General features: G+C 43.1%; 1 protein-coding gene across 1 annotated transcript in view; it reads left to right on the top strand.

Moving 5' to 3' along the window:
* The window catches only part of ITGA9 (integrin subunit alpha 9), a 296748-nt gene extending 280696 nt beyond the window's left edge, over positions 1-16052 (top strand). Inside the window, exon 26 of the mRNA XM_015405733.1 lies at positions 15914-16052. Coding sequence (XP_015261219.1) covers positions 15914-16012 — 99 coding nt within the window. The 3' untranslated portion in view covers positions 16013-16052. The remainder of the gene's footprint in view (positions 1-15913) is intronic.
* The last annotated feature ends 2452 nt before the right edge of the window (positions 16053-18504 follow it).

Genomic DNA, 18504 nt, shown 5'->3' with positions numbered 1-18504 from the left:
CAGTGCACACTGTAGCGTCTACCATGAATTGAAGGAGGAGATCTGTACCTCTCCAGGGCACAAGGGGAATCCCCCAAGGGGGTTCTTCAGGAAGCATTTAATCAGTTCTCAAATTAAGACAGATATTATGTTTACTTATAAATATCTCCCCCTAGGTGGCTAAGAAAATATCAACATAACATGGTTAAAAATCTGGTTGAAGCGCATCAAGTACCATACATTAAAAGTTAAGTTAAAACTGCAACTCCTGCAACATATATCACCACCAGCTGCTAATCAGGAAGATTCATCAGTTACTTACACCAAGGGCACACTGGAATAATTCCGGTTTGCACATTTTATGGAAGAGAGAATGCGTGGGAGCCTTCCTCACTCTGTCTAGTAGGCTGTGGTTCATATGGTCAGAGGGAGGGGGAGAGAAAGACAGGAGAGATCCAGAGGTGTGAAACTGATGTATAGGAAGGCACTCATTTAGTCATCAGAATGTATTCTAGTTCTAGTACTGCATATGTTTTGATTTAATGGAGTACAGCAGTGAAACCCTTTCTCACATCTCGTTGAACTTTGCCACAGATGACCCCCAGGGTGAGCGGTAAAATCTCAGGCAGTATGATCATAATTGAGTAAAAAAAGAAGCTACTGCTAGAAATGCTATAACCAATGAGGAATGAAAACAAATGAATGCAAAAACAAATGGCATTGTTGAAAAATTTAAAAGCCACACTCCTTACATCCCCCAGGGTGAGCGGTAAAATCTCAGGCAGTATGATCATAATTGAGTAAAAAAAGAAGCTACTGCTAGAGATGCTATAATGAATGAGGAATGAAAACAAATGAATGCAAAAACAAATGGCATTGTTGAAAAATTTAAAAGCCACACTCCTTACATAGGAAAATGCTCTATGTTTCTTCGGCAGTGTGTGTAACACATAAAATTACTCATAAATGAGCTAGTAATGAGCTCAATAGATTTTTACTGTATGTTCAACATTCTGACAGATTCTTTAAAACAACAAGATTGATTATGCACAATTGCCACTTCGTATAAATAGGAACTTGGTCAAACTTTTCCCACCCCTCATAGTATTTCCATTTGTCTTTCACAAGCAATTGGGCTTTGTTGGTGGTCTGTGTAGATGGCTTGCAAAAGGCAATGCATGCTCTGCAGTTGTGTGGGTAAACAGTGTAACTGATTGAAAGTCTAGCCACTGGGGACTCTGTATACATCAGAAACCAGTTAGGCATTCTAGCTTTTATCTTGGCACCATATAAACATATTTAATCCACTGGCAAGCAAAAAGTCCTTTTGTGGTACCAGCAAACCTTTAAAAATAACTAGTATTCTTAAGAACCCAAGCCAAGACACACTATATATGTCAACTTTAAAATTGCAAATAAGTACATACTATTACAAAATTCTCAGACTTATAAACTAAAACAGCAGATGCAATTTTAACATAAACCATTGTTCCATTGGTCCAAATTTCTGAGAATCTGGAGGCATTAATTCCTTGATCTCCATTTACTACTAGTTCAACCAAGCAAACATCAATGGTTTATGCTAATAATTATGGGAATGTTACAACTTTCTGCTTTTTTTTTAAAGATGGTGGGGGGGGTTGGCAGGCAAAATGTACCATAATTCACTTGCATTGCTCTTTATGGACTTGAGCAGTAATATTTAAAGGCTGAATATAGAGTTTTTAATGCTGTGCAGCAAGCTTTAAAAAAAATTGTGCATCCTTTTGGGGTGAGGAAGGAAGGAAGGAGCAACATAGTCAATAAATCACGCTTCCAACAGTGATACGGTATTTAGCTACTATTGTGTTCCAGCTGGGACTTGTGAAATATGAATGCACTTGTATAGTGTTAGAAACATTTTTGCAGTCAACATTCTGCTGTTTCTTTCTCTAGAACAAAAGTTGGACCGGCGCACTTCATGGTGCTTCTGTCTTGCAATGATGCAGTTTCATATGCTAATCAAATACAACTTTGCAATGGAAAGTGAGGGGGGGGTAATCCATTCAAGGCTCAGTATAGTTAAATCCCATTGGTTTCAGTGGTAGGATTAAGCTTGTAGTTAGTATTTCCCTCCAAGTGGTATTTTAAAAGTGCTTAGCTTTGGGTCATATCCAGAAGAATAGCCCTTCCCCCATTGCATCCTGTTATCGGCCTTGTGAAGTGGGTTAAGCTGAGAGTGTGTCCGTGGCCCAAGATCATGCGGGGAACTTCATGGCAGTGTGGGAGTCTGAACCCAGCTCTTCCAGATCCTAGTCGAACACTCTAAGCACTACTCTACACCGGCTTTCCATTCCATTAGTATCGTGCTTAAGAGCAGCAGGACTCTAATCTGGAGAGCTGGGTTTGATTCCCCACTCCTCCACATGAAGCCAGCTGGGTGACCTTGGGTCAGTCACAGTTGTCTCGGAACTCTCTCAGCCTCGCCTACCTCACAGGGTGTCTATTGTGGGGAGAGGAAGGGAAGGCGATTGTAAGCCATTCCTTGACTCCTTCGGGTACTGAAGGACAGGGTATAAAACCAACTCTCTTCCTTCCTTTTCCTCCTCTTTCTCTTCCTGCCTGGCACATTCAATTGTATATTGGAACTACTGCAAATAGATCCAAAAGTGTCCTCCTCCCTGTGGAAGAATCTTCCTGTCTGAATGGAAAGATCACCTTTGGATCTATGCCTTGGGCTCATCACAGCTTTGAAACTGAAAGGGCCTTCCTCCCCCCCATGCAATGCCTTCTCCCTAACCTTTCCTGAGTTGTTTCTGTTGGCAGTTCAGTGGATATTTAAGCCTTTGGTTGTCTCTTCTTGTTGGCGTGATTAATTACTGTTTTGTTCCAGCCGTCTATTTTTGGTATTTTGGTAAGACGTATGTATGGAGGGATAGTTTAAAAACAGAAACTGCATTTAGGGTTGTTGGCTTTTTGTTTAAGGGCTCCTTCCCCCACCCTTCCTCTCAATTTAATTTCTAAATTGCCTTTTACAGTGCTTCAAATATAATTATAAAAATTTCCAACTCTAAAACATCTGTTCAGAAAATGCAGTAGATGGCAGTGTAGCTCTACTGGAAGATAGGTTGCGCGCTACATTGATTTTGGCTTTGCATTAGTAATTAGTCTGACTGATAGTTCAGGATGTGACAGCTGTTCATGATTCTCATGTAATCAAGAGCAAAAATTGACTATCCGTATGTTTATGCGAGAGTTGGACTATAAGGAATGCCGACCGCCGAATAATAGATTCTTTTGAACTATGGTGCTGGAGAAGACTCTTGAGAGTCCCTTGGACTGCAAGAAGATCAAATCAGTCGATCCTAAAAGAAATCAACCCTGACTGTTCCCTGAAAGGCCAGATAATGAAACTGAAGCTCAAATACTTTGGCCACCAAATGAGAAGGGAGCACTCACTGGAGAAGACCCTGATGCTGGGAAAGATTGAAGGTCAAAGAAGACGGGGACGGCAAAGGATGAGATGGTTAGACAGTGTCATAGATGCAACGAACGTGAAATTGAGCCAACTTCAGAGGACGGCGGAAGACAGGAAGGCCTGGCGTGAACTGGTCCATGGGGTCGCGAAGAGTCGGACTCGACTGTGCGACTGAACAACAACAAATGTGTCACTAGATGTGCCTAATAAAGCAACAGGTTTCTGAACAGTTAACTGTTCTGTTGGCAGTTAACTATTCTGAACAGTTAACTAAAAACTTTCTCCTCCAATCAGTTAACACGGGGTGGGGGAATTAACTAGTGATTTGACGCTGGATCGATAGCACTGCCAGGGGAGCAAAGTTAATGGTGCAGGATCTCTCTGCTTCCTTCTCCTGCTCCCTTCCACCTCGAGAGGGTCAAGGGATCCTCAGGAACAGCATGCGTGTTAAGAGTGGGGATCTGCAGTAGGACTGGGGAGAAGCTCTGGCTCAGTGGAAGAGTCTCTGCTTGATTTGTTTATTATATTAAACTTATGAACTGAAGAATCCCTGCTGCTGCAGGGCTCTGGGCGGTATACAACATATAATTTAAAAACCCCATAAAATAGGTACATAAATAAAACTAATAGAGCAATCAAAAAAGATCAAGTGGCAAAAATGACAATTTCTTCCCAGTCCTGGACTGCGACTACCTTATGTGGGTATGGGGCGGAGCAGTAAAGCAGTCTGATGGGAAGGAGAGTAGGAGGAGTAGGAGGGGAGTGCCAGCCAGGATGTAAACCGCTGCTGTCCTCAACCAAAAGCCTGGCGGAACATCTCTGCCTTACGGGCCCTGCAGAACTGCATAAGGTCCCGCAGGGAGTCCCACCAGTTCGGGGCCAGGACTGAGAAGGCCCCACCCATGGTTGAGGACAGCCAGTTGTCTTTGGGGCCAGAAATCACCAGCAGATTGCTATCCAAGGAGTGTAACGCTCTCCTGGGGACCTACCGGAGGAGATGGTCCCGCAGATATGTCGGTCCCAGACTGCTCAGGGTTTTAAAGGTCAACACCAAAACCTTGAACTTGACTTGGTACTCCACTGGAAGCCAGTGCAGCTGGCACAGCACAGGTTATATATGTGCCATCCGTGACGTTCTCGTCAGGACTCATGCTGCCACATTGTGGATCAGCTGGAGCTTCCAGGACAGTCTCAAGGGCAAGCCAACACCATCTGCATCCCATGGCCAGGGCAGAAGCCAGACTGGAATGGGCCCAATGTCAATGTGTCATCCAGGAAGCCCTGGAGCTGTTCAGCTACTGTTTTCTCATTTACCTTACCCAGGAAAGATAGGTTCAAAACTGGGCACTAATTGGCTGGATCAGAAGGATCCAAAGTTGGTTTTTTTAAGAGCAGTATAACCATGGCCTCCTTAAGACCCTCTGGATAGACCCCTGTTTCCAGGGATTGGTTGACAATATCCATCAATGGGCCCCATATCCTTTCATTGCCAGCTTTCACTAGCCACAAGAGGCACGGATCTAGGAGGCACATTGTCAGTCTGATAGCACCCAGGATCCTCTCAACATAAGCAGAGGAGAGCAGGCTGAAGGTGTTGAAAACTGAATCCAAAGGGTGGCCAAGGGGCCTCCAGTTCACATATTGTTATCAACAATGGCGGGCAGGTCACAGCAAAACAACAAGACTTTATCCGTGCGAAAACTCACAAATGCCTCATAGCTAATAACCGAATTCTTACTATTCTGGTTCCCTTTCGTAAGGAATGTCAGAGGCCTAATCACCCTAAACAATTGTGCCGGGCATGAGCTAGTGGACGCATGGCCAGTCCAGCATCCCCATCATTTCAGAAGGCTGGAGAACAGGAACGAGGGCTGAGATGATCCTGTGTCTCTGTGGACCGACTGGAATTGATTATAATGGATTCCTTGGGCATTAATCAGCCATACCACTGTACGCTGGTCTTATGAATCAGCCTCTCATAAAAACCACTCTTGAGTTTTCTTCTAACTGTAAATTGTAAATGACCTTTGCCTCAGGGTGTTGTATAATCTAATTCTGAAAGTCTTTCCCCTTGCATTGGTGCCTCACCCTCATCACCTTTTGCACTGATGGTTTCCCTGCAGATTGCATTGACCTATCAAAGGCGGCAATCCAAAAGGCACTTCAGGACTTGCTTCTGCGTCGACCTGCTTTTGAGAGCTCCCCTAACGTGAATATTTGCAAATACTTTTACTGCCGAGTGTCAATATCTGTTTGTGTATGTGTAAGTCTTCATTATCAGAGGGAGGCAGACATGCTGTGTGCAGAAAACTCTCATTCCAAAGGTCAAATCAGATGTGATGTGGGAAATCTGTGATCAGGATTTCCTGTCGGTGTATGTGGGTGTGTATGTTTTAATCTGTTGTTTTTAAAGTGGTTTTTAATTGTATAGTATATTGAGCTGCGGTGGCTCAAGTGGTTAAGACGCTGAACTGCAGGCTGTGGAAGGTCAGTAGTTCAGCAGTTCGAGACCCGGGTGCTGCAAGACGAACTCCCGTCTCTAGTTCCAGCTCCTTCCCACCTAGCAGTTCGAAAGCAAGAAATTGCAAGTAGATAAATAGGTACCACTTCGGTGGGAAGGTAACAGCGTTCCGTGCGCCTTGGTGTTTAGTCATGCTGGCCACATGACCACGGAAACGTCTTCGGACAGTGCTGGCTCTTCGGCTTTGTAACGGAGATGAGCACCGCAACCCTAGAGTCGGACTCGACTGGCTTTCGAGCAAGGGAACCTTTACCTTTACCTTTATATTGTATTACTATCGATGGCACCCGGCCTGAGCCTGCTTGCAGGGAGGGCAGGATACAAGTTCAATAAAGTAAAACAAATAAAAATAAATTAATATTAGTATTACTCTGCCATGCCCAGGCCTAGCCTGATTTCATCAGATCTTAGAAACTAAACAGGATAGGCCCTGGTTAGTACTTGGATGAGAGACCACCCTGGAACTCTAGGGTCACTACCCAGAGGCAATTAATGGCAAACCACTTTTGAGTGCCTCTTGCCCTGTAAACCAGAAGGGGGTCGCTGTAAGTGGGCTGCAAGTTGATGGCACTTTCCACCACCAGAAGAAGAAGAAGAGAAGAAGAGATTGGATTTATACCCCGCCCTTCACTTGGAGTCTCAGACCGGCTTACAAACTCCTTTCCCTTCCCCTCCCCACAACAGACACCCTGTGAGGTGGGTGGGGCTGAGAGAGCTCTGACACAAACTGTTCTTTATCAAGGACAGCTGTGCCAGAGCTTGTGACTGACCCAAGGTCACATCAGCAGGTGCAAGTGGAGGAGTGGGGAATCAAACCCGGTTCTCCCAGATTAGAGTCCACGCACTTAACCACTGCACCAAACCCTTGAACTTGACTTGCATAAGGTCCCGCACACTCTGCCATAGAAGCTCGCTGGGTGACTTTGGGCTGGTCACAGGGTTGCTATAAGGATAAGATGGAGGAGAGGAGAGAGAGAAAAATAAGCCAACTTGTGTCTCCAATTGGTTGAAATGCTGGATGTAAAACTTATTTATTTGGTACCATCTTTATTACATCTTTCTTCCAAGGAGTTCAGGGCTAGGTAGTTTGTTCTCCCCCTCCTCCCTTCCATTTCTAACAGCGATTGCAGAAAATTCCATCTCCAGTTTCATGGTGAGATCACCTGTAGATTCTGAATTTCATGCTTCATTAATATGCATTAACTTTCCCAACTCTTTTTTTATTGCTTCTGGGAGGCCCTAGGAAGATATTCTTTATCCAGTTGTGAAATAACACAAAAATGCCAGAAATTGTTAGCAACAAACTTTTAAAGATCATTTCTAAGCAGATGTTTTGCAAGCAGACAATTTTTATTAAAAGAACAGTAGGAAATAGTTTTTCGCTTGCTTGTTTGGCCCTGGAGGAAATTAAAAGGGAATATTTTGATCATAACTTCAAGTGTAGGTTTTTAATGTTCAAAGTCTGTGGTTTGTATGAGGAATAGGCACCTTTAGGGCTCAGCAAGCAGCATTAATATAACTCAGACGTCTTTGTTTAATTTTAGGAATGTAAGTAATTCTGTGATCTTACGCTTGAAGTGATGAATTACTTTGAAACGTGGCTCAGCTAAAGCTGAAGATAGACAATAGGCTGATAAGGTGGTACAAATTTTCCTGGACATATCCCTGTACACTGCAGGGAAAGGGGTATATGTTTCCGCACAGATTAAACAACATTCACAAACAGCTAGTATAAGGTAGATTCATGTGGGTAGCCGTGTTGGTCTGGAGCAGCAGAACAAAACTAGTATAAGGAAGAGACTGGACTGGAGCCCTTGATTCTGACATCCTGGCTTTCTAGGTGAAGAGCGTTTGTTGTGTGGATTCAGTTGTTGCGTTTCCCCACCTTCACTCAAAAGTGACACACTCCAGGAACGGTTTCAGTGGGTAGCTGTGTTGCCCTGCAGTAGAACAGCTAGGTTCCGGTTCAGTAGCGCCTAAGAGACCAACAAGATTTAGAGCTATGAGTGTTCAATACTCAAAGCTCCCTTCATCGGTTATCTGGCAAAGGGATTTTGACTGTTGAAAGCTTATAGCCCCCAAATCTTGTTGGTTCTCTAAGGTGCTGCTAACTAAATTTGTATCTAGCAATGTAGGAATAATTTTATTGTACTTTCTGCCTGTGTGAAGTGGTTTTAAGTTTTTCATATTTCTTGTTCAGGATCTGGGGCATTCTATTTTTTGCCAGTCTTGTAAACTTGGCTTCTCTCTTTTCTGACCCCCCCCCCCAGGGGGCAGAGGGAGGGACCAGAAGTTAAAAAAAGGGACACTGACCAGAATCAGTCATCAATCTGGCAGGGGTGTGTAAGACGCTACAGCTTAGAGGTGCAGTAAGGGCTCCCATTTGCTTAGGATTCAGAGATGCCTTACAGATTTCATTCAACTTCAAATCTTCTGTTTCAAAGTTTAGAGATGTAAGGCTCTTATGAAGTGACTATTCAGAATACACCCACTGGATTGGATCAAGCCAAAAGTATGCACTTATAGCTAGTTCGAGTATGTGCTAAAATCTCATTGATTACAGTACGCTCGAGGTGACCGTCGCATGGATCACAGTACAAGATTGAAATATGCTTGAGGTTGGCTTAAAGATGCTTATTTAAATCTCACAAACATGCAGATCTTGAGTATATGGATTGTGTTTACACCTTCTACAGTATTTGGGGCTTCGCTGGTGGCAAAGATCAGAACAAAATGAAGTGAGAGACTTCACACAAGATAATGTTAACAAAGTTAGCTCTTGTGGTAGGGCTGTATTCCATTTCTCATTTGGGACACTGAAATATTGATTAGTATTTCAAAGAATCAGTGGGTCTTTCTAATATGTATTGTTCTGTGGATTGCATTATTGTTGGAAAGACCCCAAGAAAACTCATTTACATGGCATCAGATCCATGGTCCAGAATCCAGTGCAGTATCCTGACTGGAAGTTATCTTCTAGAATGTCAGGATTGTTCCGGGTCTTTACTAGCTATACTGCTGAATGCCTTTTCGTATTGGACTGAATATACGACTTCATTCATTCAGACTTAAAACCCACCCAAGGTCAGGGACAGGTAATAATACTCAAACTATTCTTATCTGTCCCCTCCTTTGTGTATCCAGCATGAAAGCTAGCTTGCTGAAATATGTTACACTGCTTTGGGAATACATGCAGGGTCGAGCTTTAGTGAGTCTCCAGGGAAAGGGAGTTGCAAAGTTAAGAACGAAAGAACACAGGAAGAACCTTGTTGGATCAGACCAGTGGGACCCTCTAGCCCAGCATCCTGTTTCACACAGTGGCCAGCCAGTTATACTGACGGGCCAACAAATACAGAGGCTAAGGTAGGGTTCCCAGGTCCCCTCAACCTGCCAGCAGGGGGATTTGGAGGGCATTCCGGGGGTGGGTGGGGACATTGTGTGACATCCCCGACGTGATGACATCACATGGAAGTGACATAATCACAATGGGTATGTTGGCTGTGACGTTCTGCATTCTGGGCAAAACTCTATGGGGTTTTTGGCCTAAAACCATGAAGTTTTGCCCAAAACTCACTGTCTCCGCTTGGGGGCGGGGCTTCCACAGCTGGCTGGCAGTGGGCAGAAGCCCAAAAAATCAGGGAACCCCTGCCCAGACCAGGAGTCTGGCAACCGTAGGCTAAGGCTTTCTCCCAATGTTACTTCCTAGCACTGGTATTCAAAGGTTTATTGCTTCTGACCATGGAAGTTCCATGTAGTCACCCTGGCTGCCAGCCACTGATGCAGCCACCATGAATGCTTGACCATGCGCCTTGCAGACCTGACTTGGAACACAGATTAGAGAGAATCCTTGAGCTACTTGAAGGGCATGATGGAACACAGCGATGGAGATGGTCATGTATGCTGGGCCCAGCCCGTTGAAGGTTTTTATAAGTTATCACCAGCACTTTGAATTGAGCCTGGCATGTGGTGATAATGTTTTCTTCCGTGTCTGGCATCATGTTTAAATGGAACTTTCTCTGTTCAGAATTGGAGACTTCTGGACTGTGTAGGAATTTAGTTTGGTAAGAGATTTTCAATTAAAAAGTCATGTTTAATAGAAACATAGCAACGTTGGAGCTAATGTACAAAACTGCCTTAAATATGCTCCGTATTGGGAAAGAGGGTAATAACATCTGACTGATGGAGGTAGACGAAAGCATCACACTCTGCAGGAGGGTGAAAACAGGTTTAAAACAGTAGGAGTTACATAAATGTTTAATTACAATGAACAAAATATTGACTTAATGATCTCAATGGCATGCTGCTTCGTTTGAGCAATTACTCTTGAATGGTTACCCAAGCCTCTTTATTACACTTATTTTTGTTTCTGGCAAGGGCATAAAAATCCCAGTAAGGAACTGAGAACCCCCAATGCTAACAGAGCCATATTTATTTTAGTCGGGTATGAAGACTTGTAAAACGGCTGATCGATATTACACGGGCAGCAAAAAATGGCGACTGCACAAGGTCGAAATCACAGAGAAGGGTTCAACTTTTGAAGGAGGCTGTGACTATTATTTCCCACTGGACACAGAAGGCACAATCTCTCGTGAATGGCCATGCTTATTCCTCACAAGGGGATTGGTGCCGGTGAAGCTCCCAGCGGATGCCGGCCCGGCGATCATGCAGGCCGGCTCCCTGCCAGAGCGAAACATTCCAGGGTTGTTAATGTGAAGTAAATACCTCATTCTCTGTTGGGGACCATGACATAAACTCACTCCAGTATTATACAGAAAATTAGAGTTGCTCTTGGATTTCACCTAAATTGAAATTTGAGGTCATTTGGGAAGAGCCTACTAAGGTGAAACACGGACAGAGTTTTGTTCAGAAAGGGAAGTTAAAAGAATTCAACATTAGCAGAATTTCCCAGGGTTGTTATTCTTGGGGGGGGGGGGTGGATAGCCCGGAATAGCCTGATCTCATCAGATCTCGGAAGCGAAGCAGAGTCAGCCCTGGCTAGTATTTGGATGGGAGACCTCCGAAGAATGCCAGGGCCACGACGTGGAGGCAGGCAGTGGCAAGCCACCTCTGAATATCTCTTGCCTTGAAAACCCTGTGGTATAAGTCAGCTGTGACTTGATGGCCCTTTTCACTAGCAAGTATAGCTAACAAATTTAACCTAAAGTAATATTCAAGACTAAGGAAGTCCTGTTCAGTACAATATATGCAAAAATGTCAATGGAAGCTTATTGAAAAGAATTCTGGGACAATTAGTACACTTTACAAAGCCTTTTTGAACCTCTGTAAATACAGCGGCATGAGAAACTGCTTCATCCTCATTCCCAAACGGAATGAGGATCGAAGCAGAGGGCGGGGTAAAGAAGGGGGCGGGGCTTCACCACGTGACCGCCCCGCCCCCTAGAGGTTCTCTTCCGGAGCTCCGTACCTGAGAGCTCCCCCCCGACTAGAGCCCTGAGTATAGCTAACAAATTTAACCTGAAGTCATATTCAAGACTACGGAAGTCCTGTTCAGTACAACATGTGCAAAAATGTCAATGGAGGCTTATTGAAAAGAATTCTGGGACAATTAGTACACTTTACAAAGCCCTTTTTGAACCTCTGTAAATACAGTGGCATGAGAAATGTTTGAACTTCTGACAGTTGGAGCCACTAAGATAACCAGGGATAGAAGAATGCCTTTCAGCTCACTTCTTTTAATGAATGAAAAGGTTTTTTTCCTACCAGTGATGTGTTTTGATGGTTTGCTTCTATCAGTGTGTTAACGAGCTGAGCAACATCACAGCCATTCTAGGTGTTATCTAGCTTAGCAAAAGTAAGGGTATTGTATTACAATCAATCTCTGCTATTTGCATTTTACTTAGTTATAGCACACTTGTTGCATTTCATGGTCCTGCGACTTCATAATCTCACATATAAATGTCTTCCTAGGGAGGTATCCGCTTCGTTTGAACTTCTGACAGTTGGAGCCACTAAGATAACCAGGGATAGAAGAATGCCTTTCAGCTCACTTCTTTTAATGAATGAAAAGGTTTTTTTCCTACCAGTGATGTGTTTTGATGGTTTGCTTCTATCAGTGTGTTAACCAGCTGAGCAACATCACAGCCATTCTAGGTGTTATCTAGCTTAGCAAAAGTAAGGATATTGTATTACAATCAATCTCTGCTTTTTGCATTTTACTTAGTTACTTGTTGCATTTCATGGTCCTGTGACTTCATAATCTCACATATAAATGTCTTCCTAGTGAGGTATCCGCTCGGGCCTCTGATGAGGTGGGTTCTAGTCCATAAGATGCTACAAAACTGGTGTTTATCTCAGAGGCTCACCTATGCCCACATGAGATTAGAATGTAATTTCTTTTCATTTTAATCTACAATGCAATGAACTGGGAGAGCTCTGACCTAAACCAATTTCCATTCTTGTCCTAGCCATTGTGCTGGCCAGCAGCCATGATGGATTTTTGCACTGTGATGACAAACTTGTGAACTGAGCCTCATGCTAATCATTCGCAGGCTGGTCCAGCGACTCCTAGGATTAGGAACAACTCCAAATGGCACCTTCAATCTAGTTGATTCAGCTTTCACAGTCCTACTAAAAACGAAAATTATTGTTGTTGTTCCAGCAATAGCTCTCATACTCCCACTGCTGGCCTATGCCAACAGAATTAAGCCACCTTCACTGTGATCTGCCACTGGCATTTTGGGGGGCACCACTGTCTTTGCGTACATGCCACAGCCATGTTTACGCATATATCAGACTAAAAAGGCAATTTGAAGTGGTGATAGTCTGAAGCTGAAAGAAGATACAGGGACAGAATAGAGAATCAACAGTTCTGCTGAGGATAATAGAAAGCTGAGATAAAATTAAGGGGAAAGGACAGGTTGTGTGATGCCCATGCCTCACAGTCAGGGCCTCTGAACACCAGATATTGCATCCATACCCTGTTCTGGGGCTTCTCGGATGGAGAATTCTGGATTAGATTAAGCTTTTATTTATTGTTTATTTATTTCAAACATTTTAATGCCACCTTTTCACCCAGTCAGGGTTCACAAGGAAGTGAACATAAGAAACATTAAAACAGTTAAGCAATTTGGTGTAGTGGTTAAGTGCACGGACTCTAATTTGGAGAACCAGGTTTGATTCCCCACTCCTCCACTTGCATCTGCTGGATGACCTTGAGCAAGCCATAGTTCTGGCACAGCTGTTCTTGAAAAAGAGCAGTTTCTGTCAGAGCTTTCTCAGCCCCACCTACCTCACAGGGTGTCTGTCTGTCGTGGGGAGGGGAAGGGAAAGGAGTTTGTAAGCCACTCTGAGACTCCTTTGGGTAGTAAAGGGTGGGGTATAAATCCAATCTATCTTCTTCTCTCTCTTAAAAATACAGTTAATGTGATAAAATTCATAAACAAAAACATAAACAAACAACACTAGAAGGATGGCCAATAACAATTGCAGTCTGATCCAATAGAGCACTCTATTTGAAATATCTGTCCTCAGCCGTCAGACCTCAGTCTAAGCCTGGTTCCCTGCCATAATATACATCTGTCCTTAGTATTGTTGGGAAGGAAGAGTACAAGATGTAGCCTGATCTTGTCAGACCTCGGAAGCTAAGTAGGGTTGGTATTTGGATGTGGTACCACCAAGAAAGACTCTGAAGGGCAAACGACCTCTGCTTCTCACTTGCCTTGAAAGACCCTTCCTGGGGTCACCGTAAATTGGTTGCAGCTTGACAGCACTTATGCATGACTGTACCATTTAGTGGTACAGTGTTAGTACAGTGAAGGGGTTAGAGAACCAGACTGGGTCCGTAGAGTACAAGGTTCTAATCTTCCCCTTTCTTCTATGATGCATAGTTGGTGACATTATGCCAGTCATTATCTCTCAGCATAACCTCTCAGATGATTGGATCCCATCAAGGGGTCTGGCTGTGTGAGGGTAATTTTCACCAATTCCATCTTTTTATTTCTTTCTTTATTTCTTTCTATTTATATCCCGCCTTGTCGGACACGCTGGCTCAAGGCAACTAACAGGGTTAAAATAACATAAACAATACAGAAATAACCGGTTAAAACGGCAACAGTTACAGATAGAACCAACAGATGATGGTGATAATCCAAATCACACCCAATTATAGGAGTAGCATCCAGCAAGGTCTCAGGCCAGAAGATGTTCTAAGTTTCAAGCCAGAAGATGTTCCAGGGCACATTTATCAGCGGCGGCTCCTAATCAAAAGCCTGGTGGAAGAGCTCCATTTTACAGGCCCTGCAGAACTGTAAAAGGTCCTGCAGGGCCCTGATGTCCTCCGGGAGCTCATTCCACCAGTATGGGGCCACCACTGAGAAAGCCCTGGCTCTGGTGATATTCAGCCTGGCTTCTTTTGGTCCAGGGAGGGTCAAGCGGTGTTGCGACCCTGACCTCAGTGCTCTCTGGGGCACATGTGGGGAAACACGGTCCCTCAAGTAGGCAGGCCCCTGACCATATACGGCTTTAAAGGTTAAAACCAGCACCTTGAACCGAATCCGGTACGCTATAGGCAGCCAGTGCAGTATCCTCAGCACAGGCTGGATGTGGTCCCGTGTAGAGGGACTCATCAGCAGCCTGGCTGCAGCATTCTGCATTAGCTGCAGCCTCTGGATCTGGGACAAGAGCAGACCCATGTAGAGAGCATTGCAGTAGTCTAATTTCGAGGTGACCATTGCATGGATCACTGTTGCTAGGTCATTGCGTTCGAGGAAGGGAACCAAGTGCCTAATCAGCCGTAGATGGTAAAAGGCCACCTTTGCAGTGGCTGCTACCTGGGCCTCCATTGTTAAGGAGGCATCCAGGAGTACTCCCAGGCTATTAAAGTTGAGAATGCTGAAACCTGAGAGAGAGGGTAGTGATAGGTTGTTGTTAATTGAGTTGGGGTGTTTGATGGTATCTTATAAACTTAAGGGGTAATAGATTTTGTATACAGAGATTGACTAAACACAATAGCCATATGAATGATTTAAATAGATTAACTGGATAAGGATTATTCTAGCAGAATAGTAAAGATGGGAAACAAATGCATGGAAATTAATTGAGATCAGGTGGATATAATGGAAAATGTTAACCGACGATTGTGAGAATAGAGAGAACCTAGAGATCATGTGATTAATTAATAACATGATCAAAGGGACATGGGAAGATAACAGTTGTTATATTGATATAAGTTGGTGGCGGGGTCTTGTGTCGGTGTTTGCTTTTCTTATGTGTAAAAAACCCAATAAAAATTGTTTTTTTAAAAAAGAAATATGTGTGTGCTGCAAGGTCTAATTCAGTCATTATAGGGTTAATCTGTTTACCTTGTGTGCTGTTGTTTAGACTAACCTGGAAGGGAAATTTGGCTCAGAGCGAATGAAAAGAAAGCCTCGAAATCTAAGTCTGTTTACTCTCAATCATTGGTTAATGTATTCAGGTGATTTCCTTCTAGGGATCAAGAAGAATCTCCATTGCAGTTCTTGTTGTGAGACCGTGTGGTTGGTCTGTTCTGTAGCTGTAGAGGTGTAGCCTTAGGTCTGTTATTTTGTAGCTTTTCCTGTGTACCCTTCCCTTAGAAATAAGGATTTCTACACAGAAAGAAATGCCTCCTCTCCAGTGAAGCAAAGATCCATTGCAGACTCTGAATATCTAAGTATTTTTGCTAATTTAGGGCAGGGCAGAAGGAATTCTTTGCACATAAATTTTCAACAAGATCCAACCCAGGGTTGGTATATGGATACGGTGAAGAAGGAAAGAAACATGTATGTCCCTCTGAGCTGCTTGGGGGGGATGCATGGGATAAAATAGGCAATAGAAAGATGTAATTCCACCAATTAGTCATTCAAGGCACTTGGTCTATAATCTGTGTAGTCAGATTAACCCATTTGTGAGCTGAGCTCACAGTGTCTTTTTCAGTTGATGGGGAAAGCTATTCATCAAGCTTTGTTTTTCATTTGCAGATGGGCTTCTTTCGCAGAAAGTACAAAGAAATCATCGAGGCTGAGAAGAACAGGAAAGAGAACGAAGACAGCTGGGACTGGGTACAGAAAAGCCAGTAAACTGCTGAAGGGGGGGGGAGGGACATTGAAAGCCCAGTCATGTGACACACAATTGCTACCCTATTGGTCCTGCTCTTGTATCTTCCATATGTGGAAGAAGGAATCTTCTCCAGATTTTTCGGAGGCCCCATTGTTCGTCATCCTTTTAAGCTAGGGAACGTTTCCTGAGGCAACCACTGCAGACATATCAGGTGACTGGAGTGATTTATACTTCCTGGAAGAGATGAACTTTGATAACTAAACTGCAGTGCAGAGCAATATTTATGAATCCAACATACGTAGTGTACCCTCAGGGGAAGACTGTTGCCTGGAGAGAAAAAAAGTACTTTTTATAAATATAAGCTTTTTATACTGATTATGTCTTTTTATATATTTGTATCAATGTTTTTATGTTTTCTATTGAATAGCTATATATAGTTCACAAAAGCACTGATATTCAGCTGAAATGTTGGACATGCATATCTGTATATATATACATATATATATCAGTCATACTGTACTTTTAAATTGCAATGCAGAAGAGACAAACAGATGAAAAACCTCACATGGTATATCTACCAATCTCGGTGATGTTGTACGTAAATCTTCCAGCAGCACAAAGCCAAAGTCTTTGCCTTTTGCTTGAAACAAACAAAAACACATGAAAATCGAATGTTTGAGTTGTGTGTTAAAAGACCCTAAATGCTATATATATATATATATTGGATATTTGATTCTACTGTGCACGGACTGTCCATAAAGTATGTTTCACTTTAGAAAAACATTTCCTTTATCCTTTGCCAATAATATCCCTCTCCCAAAATATGTCACACATCCTTACCAGAGGCATGCATTTTTTACAAGAAGAATATTTTTAAACTATTTCCCAGGTGACTGTTGAGTCCTTCCTATTCGAATGCCTGTAATATGTGATACTGTAAGTTAAGTATAAGACAAGTTGGAGTGATGTGTGAGGCTCACATATAGCTACTGATGCAGGTTTTGTGTGTTTGCCCCAGCAGAGCAGCTAGTTGGCTCTCCAGGGCGGTTGTGTATGGTACAGAGGGGAAGGCCTAAAGTCCCTCCTCTTGCACTGTGGTCCTGGTCTGAATTGGGCCCCATATACCTAATTGGCAAAGGGGAAAAAAAAAACTTGTAGTCTCAGAGCTCTGGCATAAGAGTTGAGCTGTTTAATACGTGAAATGGGAAGTCATGTCACAAGATAATGAAGGTTAAGGAAAAGCAACAGAATGTATTTTCAGGTTCCATGGACTGGTTTACTAAATGATGGTGCTGAGGAATCCATTGGGAATGACATCACATCATGGTCCATATCTCCTTGTCAAAAATCGTGCTACATCACCCACCCCATCAAAGTTTGGCATACTTTATGAATGATGGCTGATGAGTTTGAATTACAGTGAACAGTCCCTTGCAGCCAAACAGCAGGGACTCTATAGCTCACACTGCTTTATATAACCTTTATTCATAGGGCATGATGCACTGAAGAGAGCAGCAATGAATGTCTTCCTTTGGCAAGCCTGGCTTCACTGTCATGTAGTCTTTGGGCAATAGAAGGGAACTGGGGAGTCAAGGGATCATAAATACAAACAGAGGGGAAAACCTCCCTTTATCCAATGCCTGATTGTTTTATGACTGTTTATCTGTCACTTGTCCTGTGCACATTTCTTTGCAAGTGTAGCCTTGGTATGTTTCACTGCTGCTGTATGATGTAGGCCACTGCTGTTCCTGTTTTGCAGGTGAGAAATATATACTTCGGTCTAATTGATGGTATTCTACCTTTGGCTAGAGCAAGTTCCTCCCGCCAAAGGAGGCTTCCTCCAACTTAAATGGCTCTGTCATTGAAGGAAGAGCCACTTACATTGGAGGAAGTTTCAAACTTTGCTTAATAGAGTGGTAGGATACAGGCCAGTGACCTGTCTGAGGCCCTTTGGTAAATTCAAGGTTGAACTAAGACTTGGCCCACACATACTACCTGCATGGTTTTTTTGTTATCAAACCCCACTGCTTGAGTCCCATATAAATAGGGCTATACTATAATTGGGCACACACTGGCAACAGTAAGTTACATAGGGTTTATGTATACGTTATAGCAATAGATACCAGTGCTTGGCACAAGAAAACCATTTGGAAAATATAAGTGCTCAGGGGTTATGGGGGGTTTAATTATTAAATGCACCTCTCTTCATAATATTGTAAACAATTGTGTATTATGGTAATGAGTAGTATTATTAAATTCAGGATCCTGTCATGGTAAACCAACTCTTGAAAATAATTCTTTAATAGATTTTCTTGTAGCCCTGTCATAAAGGATTCTGCAATGGTCAGTACTTCTGTGAATGCTTAAAATGTTGCGGCTGTCAGCTGGGGTTTGTACAACCTTAGTTTCACATGAAGAAGAAATGTTTCTGAAGCCCTCATCTCAATTATACTTTCACAGTGAAAATTTCAAGGCTTAAGTAACCACCATTAAAAAGCAGGCTTATATTGAT

Source organism: Gekko japonicus, unplaced genomic scaffold (assembly GCF_001447785.1).
Source record: "Gekko japonicus isolate JY-2015 unplaced genomic scaffold, Gekko_japonicus_V1.1 scaffold58, whole genome shotgun sequence".
In the NCBI taxonomy this organism is placed as follows: Eukaryota; Metazoa; Chordata; class Lepidosauria; order Squamata; family Gekkonidae; genus Gekko; species Gekko japonicus.
This window is presented reverse-complemented; position numbering and strand designations above follow the sequence as displayed.